The sequence below is a fragment of the Piliocolobus tephrosceles genome, chromosome 6, assembly GCF_002776525.5.
Source record: "Piliocolobus tephrosceles isolate RC106 chromosome 6, ASM277652v3, whole genome shotgun sequence".
Lineage (NCBI taxonomy): Eukaryota > Metazoa > Chordata > Mammalia > Primates > Cercopithecidae > Piliocolobus > Piliocolobus tephrosceles.
In genome coordinates this window covers 110,414,071-110,425,126 of record NC_045439.1, presented here as the reverse complement: position 1 = coordinate 110,425,126, position 11,056 = coordinate 110,414,071, and the positions used below count along the sequence as shown (strand labels likewise).

The 11,056-nt window shown below is 39.2% G+C and overlaps 1 protein-coding gene across 2 annotated transcripts in view; it reads right to left on the bottom strand.

Annotated features, from left to right (window-relative positions):
- NEDD4 (NEDD4 E3 ubiquitin protein ligase) overlaps positions 1–11,056 on the bottom strand; it is a 168,020-nt gene that overhangs the window by 140,218 nt on the left and 16,746 nt on the right. For both annotated transcript variants that reach the window (XM_023228624.2, XM_023228625.2), the window contains exon 2: positions 1,763–1,836. In XM_023228624.2, coding sequence (XP_023084392.1) covers positions 1,763–1,836 — 74 coding nt within the window. The remainder of the gene's footprint in view (positions 1–1,762; positions 1,837–11,056) is intronic.

The following is an 11,056-nucleotide window of genomic DNA, read 5'->3' as shown; positions in this document are numbered from 1 at the left end:
GAGACTGAATTTTGCTGCTGCTGCCGTGTGTGTGTGTGTGTGTGTGTGTGTGTATCTGCTTATCATTCTATGGTTTGGATATTTGTACCCTCCAAACTGCATGTTGAAATTTGATTTTCAATGTGGGAATATTGAAAGATGGGTCTCAGTTGGAGGTATTTGGGTCATGGGAGCAAATCCCTCCTGAATAGATTAATGCCCTCCCTTGGGAGTGAGTGAGTTCTCATTCTATTTGTTCCTCTTTATTTGTCAAAAAGAGGCTGGCACACCTCCCCCTTGCTTCCTCTCTTGCCATGTGATTTCTTTGCCTACGCTAGGTCTCCTTCCCCTTTTTGCCATGACTTGAAGCAGCCTGAGGCCCTCACTAGATGCAAAGGCCCAGTCTTGAACTTCCCACGCACCAAATCAACCACTTTTCTTTACAAAATACACGGTCTTAGGAATTCTGTTATAGCAACACTAAACAGATTAAGACTATCATGCAATTAATCATCTTGTTCCGATAAGAGCCACAAATCCTGTTTTTGTTTGTTTTTTGAGACACGGCCTCACTTTGTCACCCAGGCTGGAGTGTGTTGGTACAATCTTGGCTCACTGCAGCCTCAATCACCCAGGCTCAAGCAATCCTCCTGACTCAGTCCCCCATGTAGCCAGGAGTATAGGCATGCGCCACCATGCCCAGGTGATTTTTTGTATTTTTTGTAGAGATGGAGTTTCACCATATTTCCCAGGTTGGTCTCAAACTCCTGAGTTCAAGCAATCTGTCTGCCTCTGTCTCCCAAACCCCGTTTCTTAGGCAGTAACTCTGATCTCTCTTCAGATCTTTTGTCTTCAGTTGAGTTGCTGAGCTCTTCAGCTCTCTCCTTTCCAGAATCCTTACCATTGCCATGTTTTCTTCAGATTCAGAGATTCCGTAAATCAACAATTGGAAATATTATTCTACTTCCCACAACAACTTACTAATACTATTTGGTACGTACGTACGTACGTACGTATGTATATATTTTTGTTTTTGAGACAGAGGCACACTCTGTTGCCCAGGCTGGAGTGCACTGGCACAATCTTGCTCACTGCAACTTCCGCCTCCTGGGTTCAAGCGATTTCTGGATAATTTTTTAATTTTTAGTGTAGACGAGGTTTCACCATGTTGGTCAGGCTGGTCTCAAACTCCTGGCCCTCAAGTGATCCGCCTGCCTCAGTCTCCCACAGTGCTAGGATTACAGGCGTGAGCCACCATGCCCAGCCTGATTTGATTTTTAATTGAACCAAAGTTTGGATTCTGCTACTTTCCTGGGCCATGAAGACTACAATTTTTCCAGGTTCTGATTCTACCTGCCCTCAGACCAATTCATAATATCAGGAACTCACTCAGTACAATTCCCTTCTTCCAAACATGAACTCCCCACCAGAATCTGCCTGCTCTGTTCACTCTCCACTGCCTTCAAGTTGCTGCTTTTTGTATTAAGGCCAGAGTTTATGGTTGTTACCTGCTAAAGGATTAGTCTGTTAGAATTTTACAACTTTCCAGAACCAGAGTTCAATAATGTATCTTGTGAATACTGCTATCATTTGTACTTCTGCCTAATTTCACAAATTTAGTAATTCAGACACCAAGAGATTTAGTAAACCACCAACTGGTAATATTATTATTATACTTTCCACAACAATTTACTAATACTATTTGATTTTTAATTTAACCAAAGTTTGGAAAAAATTAACAAATACAAAGTTTTAAAATTATAATCCAAATTGATATACTTACCTAGCTCCCAATATATCCTTCTTGGCAAGGCCTATTCCAGCTATAACTTTTACTCTCACGATTCGTGAATTTTCCTAAAATACAAAAATTTAGATTTCATTTTCATGTACTTATAAGTTAACTAAGATACAATATTTAAAAATATATATATCAATCAAGTAATTAGGATATTAAAATTAATTGAAGAATATTTCAATAATTAATTTTACTAAAAGTTACATAGGAAAAAAATTATTTGTAGATGACCTGATTATTTACAAACATAAGCAAAAATTTGAGTCAACTTATTACATTGAATAAGAATTTATTACTGCACTCAAGAAAATCTAAAGCCAAAGTATTGCAACTAATATGAATTTCTAATTATTGCTATATATATATATATATACAAAATCGAAAGTTCTTAACCATTTGGCTTTTGGTTTTTTTTTTTGAGACAGAGTCTCACTCTGTTACCCAGGCTGGAGTGCAGTGGTGTGATCCTGGCTCACTGCAACGTCCGCCTCCCAGGTTCAAGCAATTCTCATGCCTCAACCTTCTGAGTAGCTGAGATTACAGGTATGTGCCACCATGCCCAGATAATTTTTCTATTTTTAGTAGAGACAAGGTTTTACCATTGGCTGGGCTGGTCTCAAACTCCTGACCTCAGGTGATCTCCCTGCCTCAGCCTCCTAAAATGTTGGGATTACAGGTGTGAGACACTGCACCCAGCCCATAATCATTTGTAATAACTACTTAGAAAAGGTTATTTTTAAAATCCCATTCAACAGACAACGGAGTATATAATAATGTGTGGATACTGTAAAGTATCAAATATTAAATATCTTTGATATGATGGCATGGAGGCTTTATAAAGAGTGTCTTAGGTTTAAGAGACACATAGTGAAGTGTTTAGGGATAAAGTATCATAAATCTTGCAACTTACTTTCAAATAACTTAGGAAATAAAAAACTGAACATAACTCTGCTGTGTGTGCGCGTGTGTGTGTGTGTGTGTGTGTGTGTGTACAAATAAAGGGGAATAAGCAAAATGTTACCAATTTGTGGATCTAGTTCTTGGGTACACAGGTGTATACTGTACTACTTATACTACTCTTTTTAACTGTTTTGTAGGTTTGAAATTGTTCAAAATAAAAAGTTAAGAAAATATTATAAAACATTATACGTTTTTCTAAAATTCACAAGTTACAAAACTGTTAGAACAGAAATAAAATTAATAAGAAATATTTAAAAACCTTCATAGATAACATTATAAAATATTGCCAGTTACGCTGGCACACACCTATAATCACAGCACTTTGGAAGGCCAACATGAGAGAATCGCTTAAGCCCAGGAGTTCAAGACCAGCCTAGGCGATATAACAAGATCCCATCCCTCCAAAAAATAAGGCAGGCATGATAACTTGTGTCTGTAATCCCAGCTACTAGGGAGGTTGAGGCAGGAGGATTGCTTGAATTTGAGATTACAGTGAGCTATGAACACCACTGCACTCCAGCCTGGGTGACAGAGCAAGACCTTATTTTAAAAATTTATAAAATATTGAAGAACGTAAAGAAGACTTCAATAAATGGAGAAATCCACTATGTTTATGTGTGAAAATATTTACTATTATCTTTTTTCTCCAAAGTAGTCTATAAATTTAATACAATTCCCACTCTCCCTTCAAATTTTTTCATGGATCTTTACAAATAATTCCAAAATTCATAGAGAGGAGTAAAAATGAGTAAAGAAGTAAACAATAACATTCAATCACTATCTTGTACTAATATATAAAACCAAATTCCAGATAAAGTCTACAAGTGAAAATAAAAATTGTTTAAAAGTTAATTTAAAATTTTACAATAGTTCTATAGCATTTGGAAATATTTTAAAAATACAACCCTAATGGCAAAAATTATTAAATTCCACAATAATAAAATTATATACCTTTAGTATGAGAAAAAATATCACGTGCAAAACGAAAAAAAAAGGGGATATTTTAGATACTTCTTCCTGTAGACATACCTAAAATATCTACAGAAGTATCTAAAATATACATCGAGACAAATGATAATTATTCAGAGTATGTGAATAACTCCTAAAAATCAATATGTAAAATATAATTAACCTAGTACAAGATACCATATAGAATGGCTAAGAAATACATGAAAAGATAATCTCACCGGTCAGCAGAAAGATCTCTAATGCACTGTTGGTGGGAGTAAATTGATGGATCATTCTAAAGAGATGCTTGACCTGCTTACTAAAGTTCTAAAACAAAAACCCAGGAACTCTATTTTTAGATGCTTCCCTAGATAAATGTACATCTATGTACACAAGGACTTAACTACAACAGTATTTACAGGAGCATTTTTTAAGATCAACAAATATGGAGGAGGAGACAGAGCAAGATGGCTCATTAGAACTCTCCAGTGACAGTCCCCACCAAGGAACATCAAATTAAACAATTATTCAAATAAGAAAGCACCTGCATAAGAACCAAAAATCAGGTGACTACTCACAGTACCTAGTTTTAACATCGTATGAAGGAAAGAGGCACTGAAGAGGGTAGGAAAGACAGTCTTGAATTGCCTACCCCACCCCTCCCACATCCCCTGGCAGTGCAGTGTGGTGGCTGAGAGAGAATCTATGCCTTTGCAAGAGGAAGAGCAAAGTGATTGTAGGACTTTGCATTGGAACTCAGTGCTGCCCTGTCGCAATGGAAGGCAAAACAGGGCAGAAGTCAACTGGCACCCATGGAGGGAGTATTTAGACCAACCTCACTCAGCCAGAGGGGAATCATCCATCCCAGCAGTTTACGGCTAAGTTTGGGCAAGCCTTGCCCCTGTAGGCTAAAGCACTCCGAGATCCTAAATAAACTTAAAAGGCAGTCTAGACCACAAGGACTGCAGTCCCTGATCAAGTCCTGGTACTGTGCTGGGCTTGGAGTCAGCAGACTTGGGATGCACACGAACCAGTGAGACACCAGACAAGGCGGCCAAGGGTGTGCTTGTGTCACCCCTCCTCCAACTTCAGACAGCACAGTTCATAACTCCAGGAGGAGAGATAAGGGTAGAGGAGACTATGTTCTCCAACCTGGATACCAGCACAGCCACAATAAAATAAAGCAGCAACCAGAGTCCTGAAGCCCCCATTCTAAGTCATAACTCCCAGACATTTCTAGACCCATCCTGGGCCAGAGGGGAATGTGCTACCCTGAAGGACAGGACTCAGTCCTGCCAGATTTCACTACCTGCTGACTAAAGAGCTCTTGGGCCTTGAATAAACATCAGGGGTAGCCAGGCAGCTGTTGCCACAGGCCTTGGGCAAGACTCAGTATTACGCTGACTTCGGGTGTGATCCAACACATGCCCAGCTGTGGCGGCCACAGGGAAAGATTCCTGCTTAAGGAAAGGAGAGGGAAAAGTAAAAAAAAAAAAATTGTCTTGCAACGTGGGTACCAGCTCAGTCACAGAAAATAAAGCACCAATCAGACTCCTAAAGTCACTGATTCCTGGCCTTAGACCCACTCTGGGCCAGAAGGAAACCCACTGACCTAAAGGGAGAGACCCAGGCGTGGCAGGACTCACCATCTACTGATTAAAGAGACCTTGGGCTCTTAATAAATATCAGCAGTAGCCAGACTGTAGTAGCCACGGGTGTGGGGCAGTGGTGGCCATGGGCAGAGACTCTGTCTGAGAAAATCAAAGGGAAGAATAAAAAGGACTTTGTCTTGCAACCTGGGTACCATGACAGCCCCAGTGAAATAAAGCACCAAGCAGATTCCTAAAGTCTCTAATAACAGGCCCAAACTCCTAGACAGCATTTCTAGACCCACCGTGGGCCAGAAGGGAACCTACTGCACTGAAGAGAAAGACCCAGCCCTGGCAAATTCATCTCCTGCTGACTGAAGAGCCCTTGGGTCTTAAACACAAGCGGTAGCCAGGAAATAGTCACCACAAGCCTTAGACAAAATCCGGTACTGTGTTGGCTTCAGGTGTGACCCAACACAGTCCCAGTGACGGTGGCCACAGGATTGTGTCACCCTTCTGCCAACGCCAGGCAGCTCAGAACAGAGAGAGAGAGACTCCAACTGGTTGGGGGAAAGTAAGAGAGGAGAACAAGAGTCTCTGCCTGGTAATCCAGGGAATTCTCCCAGATCTAACCAAGACCAGCAAGTTGGTACCTCTATGAGACTACAAGAGTCGCATCACTACTGGGCTTGGGGTACCCCCTAATATGCTCACATATGGCTTCAGTGACCAAAGACTTAGATCACAAGATTCAATTCCCTTTGAATACTTGCAAAGCCTTCTCAAGAAGGATGGGTACAAACCAGCCCAGACTGTGAAGATTAGCATAAATACCTAACTCTTTAATGTTCAGACATTAATGAACATCCACAAGCATCAGCATCATCCAGGACAACACAATCTCACCAAACAAACTAAATAGGACACCAGTGACCAATTCCAGAGGGACAGAGATATGTGAACTCTCAGATAAATCAAAATAGCAGTTTTGAGGAAGTTTCATGAAATACAAGAAAACAAAAAGAAGGATCTCAGGATCCTATCAAATAAATTTAACAAAGAGATTAAAAACCTCTTTGATTCTTATAAAGAATCAAACAGAATTGTGGAGCTGAAAAAATTAACTGGTAAACTGAAGAATGCATCAGAATCTCTCAGTGGCAGAACTGATTACACAGAAGAAAGAATTAGTGAGCTTGAAGAGAGGTTATTTGAAAATACACAGTCGGAGGAGTAAAAATAAAGAACAAAAGTAACAAAGCATGCCTACAGGCTCTAGAAAATAACCCCAAAAGGGCAAAGTTAAGAGTTACTGGGCCCGGCATTGTGGCTCATGCCTGTAATCCCAACACTTTGGGAGGCTGAGGCGAGTGGATCTCTTGAGGTCAGGAGTTTGAGACTAGTCTGGGCAACATGGTGAAACCCCATCTCCACTAAAAACACAAAAATTAGCCAGGCGTGGCAGCGCGCACCTGTAATCCCAGCTACTCAGGAGGCTGAGGCAGGAGAAATGCTTGAATGTGGGAAGCAGAGGCTGTGGTTAGCGGAGATTGCGCCACTGCACTCCAGCCTGGGCAACAGAGTGAGACTCTGTCTCAAAAAAAGAAAAAAAGAGTTATTAGCTTTAAAGAGGAGGTAGCAAGAGAGATTAGGGTAGAAAGTTTATTCAGAGAAATAATAACAGAGAACTTTCTAAGCCTAGAGAAAGATATCAATATTCAGGCACAGGAAGGTTATTGAATATCAAGCAGATTTAACCCAAAGAAGACTACCTTAAGACATTTAGTAACCAAACTCCCAAAGGCCAGAGGTGAAGAATGGATCTTAGAAGCAGCAAGAGAAAATTAAAAAACAAAACAAAACAAAAAACAAAGGAGCTCCAATACATTTGGCAGCAGGTTTCTGAGTGGTCACCTAATAGGCCAGGAGACAGTGGCATGATTTATTTAAAGTGCTGAAGGAAAAAAATTTTATTCTAGAATAGTATATCCGCTGAAAATATCCTTCAAATATAAAGGAGAAATAAAGACTTTCCTGGACAAACAAAAGCTGAGGGATTTAATCAACATCAGATCTATCCTTCAAGAAACGCTAAAGGGTATCCTACAGTCTGAAAGAAAAGGATATTAATAAGCAATAAGAAATCATCTGAAGGTATAAAGTTCATAGGTAACAGTAAGTACACAGGCAAATACAGAATATTATAACACTGTAATTGTGGTTTGTAAACTACTCATATCTTGAGCAGAAAGACTAAAAGATGAATCTATCAAAAATAGTAACTACAACAATTTTTAAAGACACAGACAATATAAGAACATACAAATAGAAACAAGAAAAAGTTAAAAAGCAAGCGGGATAAAGTGTAGAGTTTTTATTAGTTTTCTCTTTTCCTGTTTGTTTTTGCAATCAAATTGTCATCAGTTTAAAATAATGCATTGTGGCCGGGTGTGGTGGCTCACGCCTGTAATCCCAGCACTTTGGGAGACCGAGGCGGGTGGATCATGAGGTCAGGATATTGAGACCATCCTGGCTAACACAGTGAAACCCCATCTCTACCAAAAATACAAAAAATTAGCTGGGCGTGGTGGCGAGCGCCTGTAGTCCCAGCTACTCCCGAGGCTGAGGATGGAGAATGGCTTGAACCCGGGAGGCAGAGCTTGCAGTGAGCCGAGATCGCACCACTGCACCCCAGCCTGGGTGACAGAGCAAGACTCCATCTCAAAATAAATAAATAAATAAATAAATAAATAAATAAATAAATAAATAAATAATGCATTGTAAGATGTTAATTGCAACCCTCATGTAACATCAAGTTAAAAAACCTACAACCGACATATAAAATAGATAAACCAAGAATTTAAAGCAAACCACTAAAGAAAACACTTTCACAAAAAGGACCACAAAACCAGAAAACAAATTAAAAATGGCAGAAGTCGGCGCCGGGCGCAGTGGCTCAAGCCTGTAATCCCAGCACTTTGGGAGGCCGAGACGGGTGGATCACGAGGTCAGGAGATCGAGACCATCCTGGCTAACACGGTGAAACACCGTCTCTACTAAAAACATACAAAAAACTAGCCGGGCGAGGTGGCGGGTGCCTGTAGTCCCAGCTACTCAGGAGGCTGAGGCAGGAGAATGGCGTGAACCCGGGAGGGGCAGCTTGCAGTGAGCAGAGATTGCGCCACTGCACTCCAGCCTGGGGGACACAGCGAGACTCCGTCTCAAAAAAAAAAAAAAAAAAGGCAGAAGTCCTTACTTATCAATAATAACAATGAATGTAAGTGAACTAAACTCTCCAATCAAAATTATAGAGTGTTGAATGGATTAAAAAAACAGTACCCAACAATCTGTTGCATACAAGAAACACACTTCACCTATAAAGACACACATAGGCTGAAAATAAAGGGACAGAGAAAATATTCCATGCCAGTGAAAACCAAAAAGAGCAGGAATAGGTATTATCAGATCAAACAGATTTCAATACAAAAACTAAAAAAAGAAACAAAAAAGGTTATTACACAATGATAAAGGGATCATTTCAGCAAGAAGATACAACAATTATAAATACATATGCATCCAACACTGAAATACCCAGTTACATAAAGCAAATATTGTTAAGTCAAAGAATGAGCTATATTTCAATATAGTAATAGTTAGAAATTTCAACATCCCACTTTCAGCACTGGATAGATCTTTCAGATAGAAAATCAAGAAAGAAATGTTGGACTTAATCTGCCCTGTAAACCAAATGGACCTAATAGATACTACAGAACATTTCATCCAATGGCTGCATAATACATATTCTTGGCATACAGAATCATTCTCAAGGATAAACCGTATGTTAGCCACAAAACAAGTCTTTAAAGACTCAGCTAGGCACAATGGTTCATGCCTGTAATTCCAACACTTTGGGACGCCGAGGTGGGCGGACTTCTTGGACCCAGGAGTTTGAAACCAGCCTGGGCAACATAGTCAGACCCTATCTCTCAAAAACAAACAAACAAACAAAACAAAACAAAAAAACAGGCAGAGTGGTACTCCCAGCTCATCAGGGGGCTGAGGTGGGAGGATCACTCGAGCCCAAGAGTTGAGGCTGCAGGGAGCCATGACTGTGCCACTGCAGTCCAGCCTGTTCAACAGAGTAGTCCTCTCTTGAAAAAGAAAAAAAATTTTTTTTAATTAAAATCTTAAAAGTATCTTCTTTGACTACAATGGAATAAAACTAGAAATCAATAACGAGGAACTTGGAAATAATACCAACAAATGGAAATTAAACAGTATGCTCCTGAATGATCAGTGGATCAATGAAAAAATTAAGAAGGATATTAAATAATTTCTTGAAACAAATAATAATGGAAACACTACATAGCAAACCTATGGAATACAGCAAAAGCAGTACTAAAAGAGAAGCTTATAGCTGTAAGTACCTACATGAAAAGGTAGAAAAACTTAAAAAAAAAAAAAACCTAGCAACGCATCTTAAAGAACTAGAAAAACAAGAGCAACTCAACTCCAAAATTAGTAGAAGAAATAATAAAGATCAGAGCAGAAATAAATGAAATTGAAACAAAGAAAATAATACAAAGGATCAACAAAAATGAAACGCTGGTGTTTTGAAAAGATAAACAAAATAGACAAAACTTTAACTAGACTAAGGAAAGAAGGCCCAAATAAATAAAATCACAGATGAAAAAGGAGACATTACAACTGATACCATACAAATTCAAATAATCATTAGAGAGTACTGCGAACAACTATATGCCAATAAATTGGAAAACCTAAAGGAAATGGATAAATTTCTATACACATACAACCTTCCAAGAATGAACCATGAAGAAATCCAAAACATACAAAGACCAATAACAAATAATCAGGTTGAAGCTGTAGTAAAGTCTCCCAGAAAAGAGAAGCCTAGGACCTGATGGCTTCACTGTCAAATTCTACCAAATATTTAAAGAATTAATACCAATCCTACTCAAACTATTTCAAAAAACAGAGGACGAGGGAATACTTTCCATACTCATTCTATAAGGCCAATAATACCCTGATATCAAAACCAAAGACTCATTGAAAAAAGAAAACTACAGGCCAATATCTCTGATAAACATTGATGCAGAAATCCTTAATAAAATACTAGCAAACCAAATTTGACAACACATTGAAAAAAAATCATTCATCATGACCAAGTGGGATTCATATCAGGGATGAAAGAATAGTTCAACATACACAAATCAAAGTGAAACATCCTATCAACAGAATGGAGGACAAAACCCATATGATCATTTTAACTGATGCTGAAAAACCATTTGATAAATTTCAACATCCCTTAATGATAAAAAAAAAAAAAAAAAAAAACTTCAAAAACCTGACTATAGATGGAACATAGCTCAACACAATGAAAGCCATATATGACAGACCCACAGCTAGTGCCATGGTAAATGGGGAGAAACTGAAAGCCTTTCGTCTATGATCTGGAACAAGATAAGGATGTCTAGTTTATTTTATTTTATTCATTTTATTTTTTTGAGATGGAGTCTTGCTCTGTCACCCAGGCTGGAGTGCAGTGGCATGATTTCAGCTCACTGCAACCTCTGCCTCCTGGGTTCAAGCAATTCTCCTTTCTCAGCCTCCTGAGTAGCTGGGACTACAGGTGTGCGCCACCACACCTGGGTAATTTTTGTAATTTTAGTAGAGTCAGGGTTTCACCATGTTAGCCAGGCTGGTGTCGAACTCCCGACCTCCAAGAATCCACCCACCTCGGCCTCCCAAAGTGCTGGGATTA